Here is a 17270-nt window from a genome sequence, read left to right as displayed (position 1 = left end):
TTTGCAATTTTTTATTTGAAATGTAATTAGTTCGAAACATATGACAAGAAATACAGTGATGTTCGGTGAAGATACGCAAAAGGATTTCAAAAAGTGATGTTGCATGGAAATGGCTCCCTTTTCAACGAAACCCAAGATACACATGGTCATCAAACCAATCGAGAAGATTCTGGCGTGAATTTGCCATTTACAGTTTATGTATGTTCGGCGTGTGCTGGTGTACACACACACACACGCACAAAGCGACGATGAGAAAGAGAGCAAGGCATGGCGTGCACAGTGCACACAAAAAAGGCGGACGTGTTGACGTCGGTTTTTGTTCTATGGTACTGTATTTTGAGGTTATCCGTTTGCAAAGTAAATCTTTTATGCGAGATTTAACATACAACAAACATTAGCCAAATGTAATGGCCAATAGTTGTGTTAACAAACGGGGCATCATCGTCAGCATCAGTAAATTACTTTTTATTGTTGAATACGAGATTACGTTGCCGAGCATGACGTTTTTCGACGAACGCTCGCATGGAATCCCGAAATTCAAGCAAGACCACCACGACAGGAGAAGAGAGAGAGAGAGAGAGAGAGAGAGCGAGCGAGCGAGAGAGCGAATGCTTTGAATGAAGCCGTTTACTGAACCTCATGATCGGCAGGCAATCCATGATTTATTTCATCACAACTCACAATGAGGCGAATGGAATTTGTTTCATTTTTGGTGCCCATTACTCATTTTGTCTGATTGAGTGAATGAAGCTCACTAATCCATTGCAATGCGTAAATGTGTGTTCAATGTCTGAAAATCCATTGGCGAATCTATATGTGAAGCTTTTGTTTTTGAGTTTCAATTCCATTTCGAGTAATGCAAAGAGCGAACAACCAAAAATGAAGCACCGTATTGTTTGCCCGAAAAACGTTTCATTTATAGTAGTCAAAATACAAAGGAAGGCAAACAACTTTTGGGTAGTTCTTTACGATAGTATGAGAGACACACACAAAGGCTGAAAGAAAGAATGATAGAGGGAGAAAGACCCGCTCAGCGATGTTTAGCTTTTAAAAGTGTTCGACTCGATTTTCTTTGGCCTTTGAACGGATTATCATTGTGCATTTGGATTTGTTTAGCTAAATTTGGATTTATTCCACATTGTTTTAATGTAATTTTTGTCAAAGGTTTGCCGCAATTCATCATCCAAACTATGGCGTACATACATCTTTTACAGCGCAAATATAAGTGATGTGTTTTTGCAGTAAACACGTAAATATTCAACTTCACCTTGGGTTCCGTCAATTGTTTGTTACATTCATTTTCGAACCAAATGGAATAAATGCTGGAGCGATATTCTGATTCGGGCTGTAATAAATAGACACAGCAAAACGATGGTATCACACACACACACACATACACACATCAACAACAAAAATGACGGCGACACTAAAACACACTCACAACGCATATCAACTGTGCAAACGAACTGCCAGAATGTAGTGTAAAGGCAAATTGTTTGTAAATTGCAAGTGTAAATAATATTTGTTTCGTTTGGGGAATATGTCGAAAATGCTCTTCTGGAATGCATATCATGCGTTGCTATTTCATGACGTTTTCAACAAATATTTTGCCACTCAATCTGTACGGCTATTTATACACCAAGCGTACACCCATCCATTTTCACAAGAGACCGGGGGAGGGAGAGAGAGAGAGACAGAGAGTGAAAAACAGAACGTACGCTCGAAAATTTCATTTAAAATCCATTGCCAAACAATACATTATTCATTTTATTTCGAATATATATTCACATTGGATTTTGGCGATGCTGCCGCCGTTACTGTACTCTCTCTCTCTCTCTCTCTCTCACTTACACTTACTTCAAGAGTCGTCGAGTCTGTCTCACTCTCGCACATTCTCTCTCTTCGCCATTCTCTGCAAATACAAGAACAAATACAAATTCGAAATGTGAATGGCAACGATCGTCGGTACACACAGTCAGTTTGTTGGTTGCGCTGTAAATATGCATCCGAATTTTCTATATAAATATGGTGTTTTATTTATTTTAGCAAACAGTCTATTATTAGACTCGTGCATCATATCATTGTTTATTACACACCTGTTTAAGCGATTTATTGCTCACATTAAACGTGTTCGTTTGTATTTTGTACACTTGAATTTTGTAAAGCAACAACGGGACGATTTCGAAATTAAGAAAAGGCCAAACAGAACCGAACAGAGCAGGAGCAGAACCAAAACAACAGAACACCGCTGCCGTTAAGCATCACAGGATAAACAGAAACGGAAGCGCTTTATGATGAACATACAAAGTGTTTGTATAATTTTGAGAATTGGGATTGGGATTGGGATTAAAAGTTAGTTCACTCTATCTCTTACTCACTCACTTCACCTTGCTCTCTCTATCTCTCGCGCGTGCACTCTACCACCGCTCGAGCATAGACACACAATTTTGTTTTGGGGTGTTACAAATGTTTAATGACGCAATGCCGGGGTCATGGCATACAGTGTCTCTTGTCTTAAGCTCATGAAAACAGAAATGGCAACTGTCACATTATACGGATTTCTCTCTTTCTCTCTCACCCACCCACCCTTCTCTCATCACCCATCTGTGTGATTCAATTTGATTGCATGTTTACAACACCAAATATTTGCAAGCGCCAAAATTTGGTGACACATATTCACTTTACTCGTATCCTCATCGTTCACATTCGAATTTGCTTCTTCTTAAATCGGATTTATTCATTTGATTTAATTATATTTTGAGGTGCACAACACAGCCACACATCACTTTAAATACACATGCTAAAACTTTTGTCGAACGCTAAGCAATTTTGTTTGTTGGGCGATAAAAAGTTCTGAAATTAGAATAGTTTTTATTTTGGGTCGACTCAAATATGAAATGATAAGTTAAACATCGTTTTATTTAGATTGATAGATGCAACAATTCAGTGGATACACAAACTTCTTAGGCTCATCCACTATGTAAGCTTTTATCAATATAATTTCAGTAGCACACATTCCGATTCTATTCATCAGTTCAATTACATTCCATGACCGATGCAGGTCATCGGTTTATGTTGATTTCAATTGTATGCAATGTGTCTTAATTTTGAATCGAAGCATATGAATTCCGAGTACTAGTAGATTATCCATATCAATGTTGTGTCGGTACTGTCGACTTCACATCATTCATCACGTTCAAATATATGTGATCGGACTCAATAATAATCGATAGTAGACGAACACATCTCCGTTTCATTGAATAATCGAACGAATGTGAATTTTGAAAAAGAAAAAAATGTCATGAGAGAGAGAGAGAGAGAGAGAGAGAGAGAGAGAGAGAACGGACGGAATATCGCATGCATTGAGAACAGAAAAAAAAATGAATCCGGCAGTACGTAATGAGTAATGAAATTGAACTGTACATGCATATAAAAAATAGACTGATTACATTGCAATTTTCAGTTTCCTGCACGACATAGTATCTGTAGTGATGATGAACTGAAAATGAATCGAATCATCATTCCGATTGAATTCGAGCATCGAGCGAGATCGTGGCAAATGTCAAAGCAAATCGACACAAAATGTGCCAACGGTAGAAAAAAAAACTGACAATGTGTCACAAGACTGAGTTAGTGTTCCAACTTCATTTATTTGACACACTTACACTAATGCATCGAAGGATGCTGAAAAAAAAAAATTGGCAGGAGTGAGAAACTAAACGAACATTGAGTTAAATGTTCGAAAATAAAAATCCACTAACGGCAGTAGCAGCAGTAGATATATCCCTGTCGCATTGACCGATATGTACAAATCCAAATGAACGGAAGTGGAGAAAAATTGAACCATCTCGTATCTCCTGTCCGTACCGTATTTGCTGGATGGTCAATAAATTTTACAACATTTCAATTCGTTTTAATCTGCAAAAATCAAAAAACTATAAATTTTGAAAATGTATGGACATTGTAAGTTATAAATGGTTTCCGATTCATTCAGCCAAAGCTCTGTGCCGTATTTTTGCTGTGTGCTCACTTTATTTCGTTTGGGTGTAATCATTTTGCTTTTTTCCATTCTCGTTCTCATTCTCATTCTCGGTCACTTGTCTTGGTTTCGCTCTGGATGTTGTTGATGTGTATGTGGTGTGAACTGTACGCGATTCTGTTGCTTTACCAACTTCAGTTACTGCATCCGCCAACACTCTGGACTCGTTGCGATCTTCTTACCATTTTCATCGTTCTTACTTAATATTTCAGCGAACCTCTCTCTATCTTGTCTTTTCCCAATTGAATATGGCTACCGCCATTTGGCATGTGTGTAGAAAGGCCACCCGAAAAGCCAGACCAAAAACTACACATAATTTTCCAAACATGTTCCGACATATTCTATTTATTTGAGAGACTAAAATTTTCAACAATTTTTGGTGAGCCCGTGAAACGTTTCATTTCATTTCATTTAACTAGCTTCATTCCAGCTAACAATGAGAGAACCTTCTCGCATAAAACAAACAGCAAAAAAAGCGGGGAACGATAACACACATTTAATAGTAACGTATCAAATGGATCACGTTTGTTGGATTTTAGTGGATGCTCGGCGATTTTTTCCCCAATATTCTCTCTGTTTCACACTCTCTGTTCTCGTTTACCGATGCTTTTTGCCGATTGTACACAATGAGTCTCTCCGTTTTACCGATTTAATGTTCATTCGCAGTTCATAAAATCATATACTCAACCTTGTCGAAAGTCCAAATGGCATAGGTAGGAGAGGAGCTATCAATGAGCACCGCGTTCGATATAGATCTGTGTAACATTTGGACTATTTGACATGGAAATTCAAGAGAAATTCACCATATATACGTATATATATTAACTCTCTCTCTTTCTTTCTCCCGAATCCCATTATTATTAAAAGTTCGAAATGACCTTCATCGAAAGCCGTTACACACACACCACGCACACACACATTAAATTAGTTGTGACCATATTGCGACTGTGAGAATGCCTTCATTTCCCGAGGTCTATTTTCGTATTGGTTATGCTTTCAGATCGTGTCCATTTCGCGTTCGTACACACTTTGTTCGCTGGCCGTGTACGCTCTTTCTCTATTCCTAGTTGCCATCTTCACAAATATACGCATACCATACATAATGCTCATATGAGCGCACATTTTCTTTGTACACATTCGGAGAAAGAGAATGTGAAAACATTAATCTGAATTGTGCTTCCGTAGGAGTCTATTAATTGTGGTAGAACGAAATTAAATTTCTGGCAAAACTGAAATTCGATGAGGTTATGCGGCCGAATATGACTTGATACAAACAGCTTGTGTGTGTGTGTGTTGTGTGTATGGGAGATACAATTTGGCAATGGTAGCAGGCTGGTAAAGCAGCAACAAAATTGAACGATGCATTTAAATCATAGTCGCATCCAAGCAGTATGTCGTACGTACATACGTTACATATGAAAATGGATATAGAAAATGTTTCCTTTCATTTTGCCGAATAATCGGCTGTTTATGAATTTGTGTCGGAAGTGTGCGTATGTGTTTGTATGTATATGTTCAGTGTTTACGCTGACACATGCAAAGGACAGAGTGTCATAAGTAATTTCCATTCGGCATCATACAACACGCTTAGCGAAGTGTATGAAAAGCGACGTACTATTTACGTGTGATTTTGATCTGACAATTTGACATCAGTAAAACGCTCATAACTCTTGGTAATAATAATTTATTGAAATCCCAAATCACATTTGATTTGCCGGCAACGATTCCGATTCCCATTGTATGCACCCATACAAAGGCTATACGCACAAATTAAGCCTGAGTCCCTCACTCTCTTCCACTCTCCCAGTCTATCTTGTGTTCGTGTGTGTGCGGGCGCTTCTGTACGCGGTACGCAATCAAATGTAATGCCATCGATTTTTATGCAGCGACTTGACTCCGATTCCGATTTAGATTTCGGATTTGGCGGCAGTATATGATGAATAAATTCCAATACCAAATGCCACACATGTGTGTATTGTATTTGTTTGCGTTGATTTTTTGTTTTGTTCTCTGGTTCCTCTGTGTCATCGCATGCTTTTGTTTCGCCAAATCGTGCTGGCATTGTTGCTGGCGCTTTTTTTCTTTCTCCCAGTTTTTCCGTTCGACATTTGTATCGTGACAATATAATGCATTCAATGGCGTATGTGTACGTGTGTGTTTGTGTTGTGCGCTCTCTCGCTCACGCGGTTTTGTTTAACTACCGGATTCGAATATCTCATTCAATTATTAATGCAATTTATTAATCAACAAAAGTGTCCTTTATCTTTTGCTCATTCACCAATTACAATAATCATAATAACAATGGAAATGGCGTATTGAACAGATATTCGTGTATTCAAAATTAATGAATGTTGATACATAATTTCTCGACGATTTGTAATTTGGTCGGAGGGAAGTGTGTCTGCCTATAGAAATGGTAAAAAGTTTTTCGATAAATTCGATTAATCTTATTGATTTTGTTTAATGAATCACGCACACATTCACCGGAACATCGGCAAATGTGTTTGTTGACGGTTGGCATTCATGCGCCAAATTATAGCGATTCATGTACAGTACACTGTATCCGCTGTACACTCACACAAACACACTATTTTTTGCCCTCTGATTTTCAGATTTTCAATCGGCCAAACAGAACAAAAAAAGTATTTTTTTTTTTTTTTTCGAATGAAAATGCTCACAAATGGATCAAAATATTTTGCATGATTTCGTAACATTTTTTTTTCTCGGTATACACCAACCATACTATACCTCATTTCATCTGCCGCACACGCATCATTTTCGTCAACGAGTTAATGTTCTGTGTGAATAACTTTTGCAATGGCAATGTAAATATTATTTAAAATTTTGTCAGAGAGCACAAGAGTCGACACAAGGGTGAAGTTGAAATTGAGATTTTAAAATTATGCCCAAACACACAGCCTCCTCATTCTATTTAGTACATGGGATCGTGTGTCAAATATTCGAGGCCATAAGTATAAGCTCTCTAGCGAATGTCATGAAATATTCAAATGACACTGACATATCTGCATGATATGGCCTCTGTTCTATACGAAACGCGACAGAGGCATGAAGATATAAAGTGTGTGCGTTTGTATAAGAAGAGAGTTTGTGTGTAGAAGAGAGACGATTTAAGATCTGACATCACGTTGCGAGCGCGATTTACACTGTAAGAGATGTAGTGATTGCTGCAAAAATCAAAAATATGACACACAGAAAATGATGGCTTAAATCACAAAGAGTTGTGATGCCATACTTAACGCGGATTATGATCTTGTAAGAATGAACTTTTTCTTCTCTCTCTTTCTCTCACTCTGCGTTTTGTCGAGTCGTTGTTGTAAATAAGCGTTTCTGACTGTTTTTCGGTTTGTTTGCCGTCATTCAAATAAATCTTTCAAAATTCGTGCGATTTTCTACAGTGTGTTATACCATCAATTCATCGGTTGTCGTGTTTTCACCGTTGCCGTCGTTGCCGTGTTCACGTCATTTGACATTCAAAATGCGCATAGAGTGTGACAAATCAAATTGGATTCCTTGGAATTCTTCAGCAACAAAAACAATTCACACATTCGATGCAAAGGTGATGATAAAATAAAAATGAAACGGTTATTTTCTTGTCGCCAAAGATCAGCTGTGCCGTGTGCCATGTTTTTGATTGTCAAATGTACAAAATTGGATCGGCCAAACCGTGTTCGATGTCTATAAATAAAAAGTGTAGCTTGTTGAAACCACCAATTTACTGGTCACTTTCATACAATTAATTAATCATTAATGCGTTTTTGCTCTTGAATGTGCACACATCATAAACTATATGGGAGCTGCATTCAATGTAAAAACCATTTTGAAACCGAAATTGAAACACATTTGCAAACGATGAGCACAGCAGCAACCGAAATATTCTACACTTCATTCGTATGGAATGTGCTCGTTTGGTTGCCTGCCTCGATTGAATGTCACCAGAAATACAGTTGAATGCTGATACCAAGATAGGGGAGGCGAGTGAGAGGGGCACACATACCGAACACCGAACACACAGCAAACATAATAAAATCAAAATTTAATTCTTCATATCATTTAAATGACACGGAGATTATATTTAAAACTCATGTTAACGTATAAAATCATTTGTAATCGTTATACTGTCATTGCATGCATACAAATTTTCTAAATGATTCACATTAAGTCGACTCAATACCGTTCATCTGGCTCCTTTTTACACACACACACACAAACACTCACATTCTATTCAATTCGAAATCTCTCGATTGTACATATATTCCTTCAGTCTGTCGCACTCTCACTCTCTGTTGCTCTTGTCTATCTATCGAATATCTTGGTGGTATACAACTCGCTCGAAATTGCGTTGCCATACATTTTAATGTGAGCTTTTATCGTTTTGCACATCGTATGTGTGTATATTAAATGGTGTGTTATGTTTTAGATACATTTCAGTAGTGTATGAAAATGATACAAAATGCTGTTGTTGTTCACGGCATTTATGCGCCAGTAACAGCCCAGCACACAAAATGTTAACCATTTCGACGTTTTCGTGTCGTCTATTTGATTGCATATGTATGAGTGGAAATTGAGAGACGGTGACAAAGAGAAAGAGAGAGAGAGAGAGAGAGAGAGAGAGAGAGAGAGAGAGAGTGAGAAAGTGACTGAGTATATTTCAGCTTTTATTTTTGGCCGAGTTGTCGATTTAAGTGCCGTCCTTTTTGCCAATCTATTAAAATGCTTTTTGTGTTATTTGATTTAGAGAGCCAGTTTGAGTGTGAGCAAAAATTTAATGGTGAAACAACCAGAGACCAAACGTTTAAATGAATTTCTATTGAATTTTCCACACAAACACATACATTTTAGATATTGAAAAGTGGTGATAGAGATGGAGAGAAAGTGTGCATGAATCGAGAGGCAATCGCTACGAAACGTGATAGAGCAATTATTGCTATTTTCATAGGCCCCGCAGAAAAAAGCAGTTAAAACATAAATTAGCTGTTTTAGGTGTTGGGTGTATGTATCATGGAGTCGATGGCAGAAAAGACGACACATTAAAATCAATGCAATGTTAGAACCAACGAGACACACGATTCATACCGAAATATGTGAATGAATAAATCATGTTTTTGGGCGATAAACATCAACTGCTCCCGCTTGTCACCATACCGTACATATCACGGTATACAGAGTGGCAAGCATCTTTACAAATAATGAAATATACATTTCAGTACGAACAATTTTAATTAATTACTCAGAGAATTCGAATTGAGTTTTGAGGAGAGCGAAACGCGACAACAAATTTTATGCCAATGTATCACCATTTGTCGACTCATATATTGTACGGCTGTCCCAATTCTCTATCCTGCCAAATTTGTGTATTTGTACGCACTTACGCACGTTCAAATGTTCAATTGGAAGTGAGCACGAGCGGGAGAGAGAGAGAGAGAGAGAGGAGCAGACCAAAAAGTGTGCGAAATGACATCGCAGTTAAAATTAAGATCGAACGTGTGCCATGACATTTGATATGGCGGACGTGTGTCTATCAGGTGTATCGCCTTTGTGCCTCATTCAATTGCATCATATTTCTCTCTTTATTAACATAAATTCCGTGTTTCCCGCCCAATTTCAATTTCCCCATCAATTGTTTGTGTATCATAAAAAAATTTGAATTCTATCGATAAATATTCAAAAATGACTGCATTTGCAAATATTTTTCGCAGAAAATGTGCAAACATTGATTAAAAGCATTTTCAATCGTATCGAAAACCACCGATTTAACTCAAAATTTATGATAAATATTTCAGTAGAATTGCGATGCGTTCAGTAGAGAGGAGTAAGATAACACGCACCATAAAATATACAAAGACCTGATCTATCTGGGATGCCTTGCGTGTAGTGAGCGTGAGGATAAACGAGAAATTATGGATGATGATGAAAATGGCTATGACTGCCGGAAAATCATATTTCGATCCGAGCAGCGAATGAATTTTCGACATAGAGAGAGAGAGAGAGAGAGAGAGAGAGAGAGAGAGAGAGAGAGAGAAGGAGAGAGTGAGCACGTTTAACTGGTCGTTTTTAAACTCAAACGATTTACCATCAAATTAATCAGCCCACGGATTTTATCTATTTTTATCTTGTGAACGATACGCTTATTTTTCTCCTATACGCACACATTCATTTGCTTTGAATTCCTGTTCGATGGAAAAAGGTGTGCGTTAGTTAAATGTTGAGCACCAAATAAGCATAGCGAATCGCAACAGAAGGCTTTATTCCAAAAAAATGATGTTTTTTTTTCTCGCGCATAGATGATGCAAGATTTATGATTATTATAAAACCGCATATTTCCGCTACAATGATTCATATGCTTCGCAGCGGAAAATTCAAATTTAATTCATTCGATTCAATTGATAATCGGAAGTACTAATTTCCATTTCTCCGCCACGCTGCTGCTGGATCTGTAGTCGATGCCGTTGTTGTTGTTGTTGTTGTCGCGGGTTTTAATTTGCCTCGCCATTAAAACCAAACCATAACAATCGCATTTGAATAATTCGATACAAATATGAAACTGAATTGTGAAATTTGGTTGTTTTCAAAGGTGTTTCGAATCATTCCAAATTCATCTTTCGCTCGAGTTTTTTTTTTGTCATCACCGAATGAATCATTTCGTACGAATCGTTTCACTTATTTACGAAAACCGAATTTCCCTGTGACTAGAGAGCGTTGAAAACAAAAATCACACTGAAATGAATGAAACGAATAAATAAAAGTTCATACATCGCCAAACAGCCAAGAGAGGTAAAGGAGAGCAATACATCCGTCATCCGTGTATATTATAATTAATTTCTGTGTTCATTTGGATGCTGCATGTCGTAGTGAGAAAGAGAGATGCTGTATACCATTGAAAAGCGGCAATGCTTGCATAATAAAAACTCTATCGCTCCGAACAAGACATCTAGTAGATACACACCACAAACCACTCAGTATATTTCAAAAATTGTCGACGACCGTATCATTTTAATTGAGTTAAGTTTTATTTGATGCAAACGGAAAATCATAATTACGCGGGAGGTAAAGTGTATTTTTGTTTTTGTTTAACAAAGCCATCAAAATATTTACCGTACCGAGTGAAATTTTTTAATGACGATGAAAAAGAAATGGACAAAAAAAAAACTGTCATTTACTTTTTTGGAATACAAATTTTCACGTGAAAGTGCGTTTCAATTCATGATTTCCACTATGAATAAGAATGAATGTGGAACAGAAAAAAATCGAAAACAAATACAAATGAATCTTCACATTTCTCTCGTTCAATTTCGTGTTTGCTGTCCACAAATATTATGCACGGGGCACCGACACAGCTCACGTTGAGAATTCGTGCAGAAACTGTGTATATATATGTACATTCCTCTCGATGAAAGTAACCTTACAATTTGTGCTTTGTTGGTGCCCTGTGATATTGCCACATCAAGTTTGGACTCGAGTATATAGCAGTTTTTGATTATTTTCGAACCATTCGATTTAATGATAAAATTGAAATTATGCGTAACGATCTCTCGGGGACAAATATTTATATATTATATTTGCCGCTATGACAGCAGTGCTGTCCTTTTTCTATCTGCAAGCATCCAATTTTTTCATCTTATCGAAATGATGCGCCACATTTTTTTCCGCCCAAAACTCAACCATTTGAAATTGAAAACATTTTGAGGTTGTGGTTTTCATTGAAATTTAAATTTAAAACAAATTTCTCTATCGCTCTTTTTTTTTCTGGCTAGAGTGTGTGTATGCGTTGTGGCACAATGCAAATATTCTTAGCACAATTTGCTCACAAAAATGTGTGACAAACTTCTACACGCAATGGTTTCATATCTTCTCTCCATATCCATACACGTTTCACGTGGCATTTTTACTTGAAAAAAAAAATCAAGCAAGCAAATTGAGTTACTTTATCAGTAGCACAAAAAAGAAGAAATAATTTCGAATCATAAAAATTAAAAAAAAAATGAACCATAAAAATGGCATGGAATGGAGTCAAGTGTGTGTGGGTGTGTGAATGTGTTTGTGTTTGTGTGTAAGCAATCCGAGCGAGTGTGAACAAAGGAAGTTCGCTTTGAAATTGCGTTCAGTTCGTTGATTATCATATTTTAGTGTATCATTTCGTTTCAATCGACCGGAAAATTAAAACGCAATATCTTTTTTTTTTTGTAAGCGACATTCCATTCGATTCCAAGGAATCTCACCATTTTCAAACAAAGAATGTTCACATTTTTCTGTCGTCGTTCATCCCCACAAAATCGGTAGCTAATTCGATTGTGAAATACAGGAGATTTACCCCACATTTTCAGTGTTAGGCAAAAATTTATGTATGTATCTATAAAATTAGAAAAGAAATTACGCAATCAATTTTTCTTGTTTCGATTTTTGAACATGGTACACCCCAATACGATTCAGTCATTGACATCATTGGAACGGAAAAGTGTGCGATCAAAATAATTGTTGGTTAAATTTGATGGAGAAAGAATGCCATAAAAAATATACCTTGGAAATGCATGGATGGAAATTTTATGATGGTTGCAAATAATAATAATAACAATAATCGATTTGAACGCCACACTGTTTCGATCAAAGCACCTCTCGGCGAAACGGAGTAGGTATGTGTGAAATGCAACAGAGCCGGTCGATCAAGTTGCAATTTCCATAGTTTCGTTTCAACGTTTAATTGATTTTTATTTCGGATTCCGTTTGATTTTATGCAAGCCCATCAAAATAAATTACAGTTAACCTTGTTCAATTACACAGTCCGGGTCGAATTGGTTGAGCGTATATTTTAGCGACGGCGATGGTGCGGCCGCGATGCAGTTGCGTTCATTCAATATCAGTCGCATTTTTCGTCAAAATGAAAATTAATGCAATTAAACCAAATTCATTACCATCAACAGCTCAATACGTGCATAATATATGCATTTCATACAAGAAATCATTCCCATCTGCAGAACCCGGTTTTCCAAAACTTAACTGGATATTTATGTTGCTTTGCCGTGCATTTTCGCTGATTTCATGAATTTCGATTGCATTACGTTGAAACTTTAAGCCAATGCCGTTGGTTGTTTGTCATTAATTCGCCACTCGTTTGCAGGTGAAATTTTAATAATTTTTATGGCACATTGAACTTGAGTTACGTATTCAAAGAAAATACGGGCATTTATCGTGAGCTTTAATGGCCTCCTCCATTTAAATTATAACGGCAGAAATTGCACAACGATAATGGACGAAAAGCGAAACAATTGACGTCGGACAGAAAAAGAGGGAGAATGCATGAACAAAAAATAGGCGAGAAAATTCACGGAATTTTGTTGATGATTCCATTTTATTGTGTGATCATTCATTTGTCGGTTAGAGAGAATTGCATTCGCATGCAGTATATTCTTTTTTTCTCTACCCATTCGGTTCGCCTATTATTCATTTCAATCTACACATAAAATATGCAAAGCGAAAATAAATTTCGTATGATGCAGAAATATTTTATTCCGTATTATTTTGGGATGGAGAGCTGAAAGCACTGTTCCAATTGGACGAGTGGGTGCAAAAGGGCGAGAAGAGTCGAACAGAATGAACGAACGAATGAACAAGCATGCACAATGAATCAAAATAAAACAAAGCGAAAACGATACAAAACAAAAATACAATGAGAACAAGAGGGAGAGGGAGAGTGCGTGCGTGCGCTCGCGAGAGAGAGAGAGAGAGAGAGAGAGAGAGAGAAAAAAAAAGTGAATTGTATTAAATTGTAAAATGGTAATAATAGTAAAAATTAAAATAGGAAACCGTATGTCGACACGTCAAGGGAAATGAAAAATGCCGTTTATTGTTAAAATACCGCACTACACGTAATCAATTTCTTTTTGTCGTTGCATTATTTGTCGCATTAATATGAACCTCATTCGTCGCGTATCGAAGTGGAAATGCAGTGTGTGATGGGCCATGGCAAAAGCAAAAGTGCGCACACTGTTGGGTCGCCATGCTATGCGCCCAACACTTAATACAGCACAAATTACCACGTATCGATGAAATCGAATCGAATTTCATTGAATACACTGCAGTGTCACACAACAAAACTATGACGACGATGAACACACTATCACGTGGTCGCTTTTGCCGTTGTTCAGTTTTATGTGCCAATAGTCGATCGAAACATTTTTTTTTTCTCACTTCTTCCCATCTCTCGTCTAATTTGTCAAGCTTATATGAAATGAATGTCATATCGAAGAGAGCGAGGCAAATTGGTTGGACATGTGTAACAACGTTGAAAATGGTATGATGATAGCCAACATTTGATCGAACAAATCGGTTTGGCATTTGATTGCGGCTATTTTCGGCGACAGGAATCCACCGTAAAAACACATCTTCACTCTCTATTTTTTTGTATGGATCTTGTTGACTGTTGCTAATTCTACTGCTGCGTCGCATTGTTGGCATGTGTACAAATTGAACCATCGCATACTCAAATAATTATACGCAACGATAAATTTGCGTTTTCAATGCCAGTAGTGTGTGTTGCTTGAAAAATAAAAAAAGTGCAAAAATATGCACGATCGAAAATTATAAAAGCGACGTCTAAATTTACAGCAATCGGCATATTTCTATTTTTATCGAGAATGAAAAAAAAACGCTACAACAATTTGTTGAACGCATAACCATCGTCACAAAAACGCTTCATATGAAATAATTTATGCTCGCTGACGCGACTCACTTGTTTACTTGTAAAAACCTGTTGGTCATTTTCTCCACCCCTTTATTTTGTGTTGCGTTTTTCCTTGCGTTTCAGCACGGTCGACAACATACACTTGCGCTAATGGAATTTAATAAATAAGAAGAAAAGGAAAAAAAAAAAAATGACTGTCATTGCCTTGAAACCCAGTTGTTAATATATAATAACGTTGCCATTTAGTCGAGACAGACAATATTTCTGTATAATCATTTTTCACTGGCAAAAGAGCAGAAAAACCAAACACATTCTCAACTTTTTGTTGATCATTTTGTCTTGGCATTTGTCAAATCTATATTTATTTGTTTGTTTGTTTGCTTGCAGGAGTCAAACGCGTTACCTGGCCACCCGAGCACGAATACCAAGCAAGAGCTGCTTCACTCACTCGTCAATCGCCGGGCCTTCAACCTCAGGTAAGGGAAATTTTCTGCATATCTCACCACTTATATTTTCGGTTTAAGCGGCGCATTTGTATTGAAAGTGGGATTTAGTCTGTGGGGAATGCATTTTTTGATGTTGTCGACAAAGCTTTACAAATGGAAAGAGAAACATATTACAAGATACTTTTTTTTTCTTGGTATTGTTATTCATCCTCTTGTGTCCACCATTACGTTTATGATGATTTTCTGTTTTGTGCTGCAATTTTTTTTTTTTTTTTTGTATCTTTGTGCTAAGAATGAAAAATGTCTCAAAAATGGAATCGTCTCTTTTTCCGTCTATGAACATCAATAATGAACATTATTGAAAAATAGTCAATCGAATTGATGTCGCATCAAAATGGGTATAGTCAAATATAGATGACGGCTGAGACCGCCAAAGAATGGTATGGAATCAAACAAAATGAAAGGAACGGAAAACGGTTAAAGAAAATTGTGCCCACAACATTCCTTTTATTGGGACTTCACATTTTTTTTTACTTCTTTTCATTTAATCGTTCGACATCGGTACCTATTGATGAAGTCGTTTCGTTTCTGATAGCCGAAAAGGAATGAGAAGAAAAAAAAAATTACTCGCACACATCCTTCCATATGGCAACTTTAAATGAATTCGCCAACGAAAGAAAAGGGAAAGAGAGAAAATAAAATTAACAAAAGGGTTCTTGAAGCATTTAATGCGGTTCATAACAAGCTTATGTTCCATATCGATTTTCCACTCAACTGAAAGAGAAAAATAAACTGGCGGAAAAATAACTGAAACAAAACGAAATACAAAGAGAAATGAACAGCATCGATACACACTTTACCTCGTCGATGTTTCTTTATATGGAAAAAAAAAAATAATATCGAAACGAAAGAGAGGGACGAAAGTAAAGACATCAATCGAGTTGAATTCACAACAAATTGCAATTTATTATATGCTAACAAACATTTGAACACGCACAAAAGTAATTCTAGAATGAACAAACCAGAGCAATCGTTGTGTCCGTACGCTGCTTGCGTATTATTAATGGATAAAGTTGAAGATTCGGCCGTGCTACACAGGGCAAATCGAATTCAAAAAGATCAATAAAATTTTACCTACCAATTATGTACAACTTTTGAACATAATTCTCTTTTTTAGACTCAATGTATTCAATCTCTTTTCGTTCGTATTAAATACTCAAATTTACTGTAAATGCTTAATTTTAATTCCTTTATGGATATTCAGTCCAATAGAAATCGGTCCAAGAAGACATTCGAATGCGCATTCACACACCAAATGCACATCACGTAAGGAAAAGTTCTGAAAGTGAACAAAGGCACGGCACATTGGATGTGCTCAACTGCCGTTGAGCTATAATGTGAAAAGTTCGCTCACACCTTACCATTTTACGCTGTTGCCACATGCAATGCATTACGCTTGTTTGCAGTAAACGTTCTATTTTTTGTTAACAGATACGATAATTACATGTGTATTGCTTGCGTGCACGCACGTTGGCGCATAATTCGCATAATTCTAATGGAATGAGATCGGTATTTGATTTTTATTGTTCATTTACAAAAGAATAAAATGAAAACTGTTGCAAACTCATTGGACCACTTTTTCTGGCTATCATCTCAATGGTAGACTTCTCACAACTTTTCATATCGAAACCGAAAGCCTCTCATCATCCTCCATTCACATGGTCTAAACAATTCGGCAGCTAATTAACTCAGTGAATCTCTGTATGAATACTTTCGGATAATAGAATCAATTCAGCGATTTAGTAGCTTAAGTGAAAAACATTCAAATAAAAATCAACCGAAACACCGCCAACTCCTCTCGCATCCTATCCACACGTTATGGCACAATGGGCCTCACCATGCAAAAGAGAAAACAATAATAATAATAATAATAACAAACAACAAAGACGATAACATCTAAGATAAAGAAACATTAAAACTTTGGCACAAATCTCTTTCTCTGTGGTGTTTGGTCGCGTTTTGGTTTCGACAAAGTATCCGTCCGATCTGATTCAATAAGTAAAACTAATCACAGTGATTTTTCGCATTT

At 36.8% G+C, this 17270-nt stretch overlaps 1 protein-coding gene across 4 annotated transcripts in view; it reads left to right on the top strand.

The window, feature by feature from the left end:
• LOC129575615 (putative uncharacterized protein DDB_G0271606) overlaps window positions 1–17270 on the top strand; it is a 151095-nt gene that overhangs the window by 109744 nt on the left and 24081 nt on the right. For 3 of the 4 annotated variants that reach the window (XM_055459481.1, XM_055459484.1, XM_055459482.1), the window contains one exon: window positions 15123–15211. In XM_055459481.1, coding sequence (XP_055315456.1) covers window positions 15123–15211 — 89 coding nt within the window. Of the gene's footprint in view, window positions 1–10918; window positions 11105–15122; window positions 15212–17270 lie in introns of those variants that run through there. The other variant, XM_055459483.1, reaches the window with a different exon arrangement.

The sequence above is a fragment of the Sitodiplosis mosellana genome, unplaced genomic scaffold (assembly GCF_009176505.1).
Source record: "Sitodiplosis mosellana isolate CC-2019 unplaced genomic scaffold, AAFC_SMos_1.0 Smas_scaffold_6167, whole genome shotgun sequence".
Taxonomy (NCBI): Eukaryota; Metazoa; Arthropoda; class Insecta; order Diptera; family Cecidomyiidae; genus Sitodiplosis; species Sitodiplosis mosellana.
This window is presented reverse-complemented; position numbering and strand designations above follow the sequence as displayed.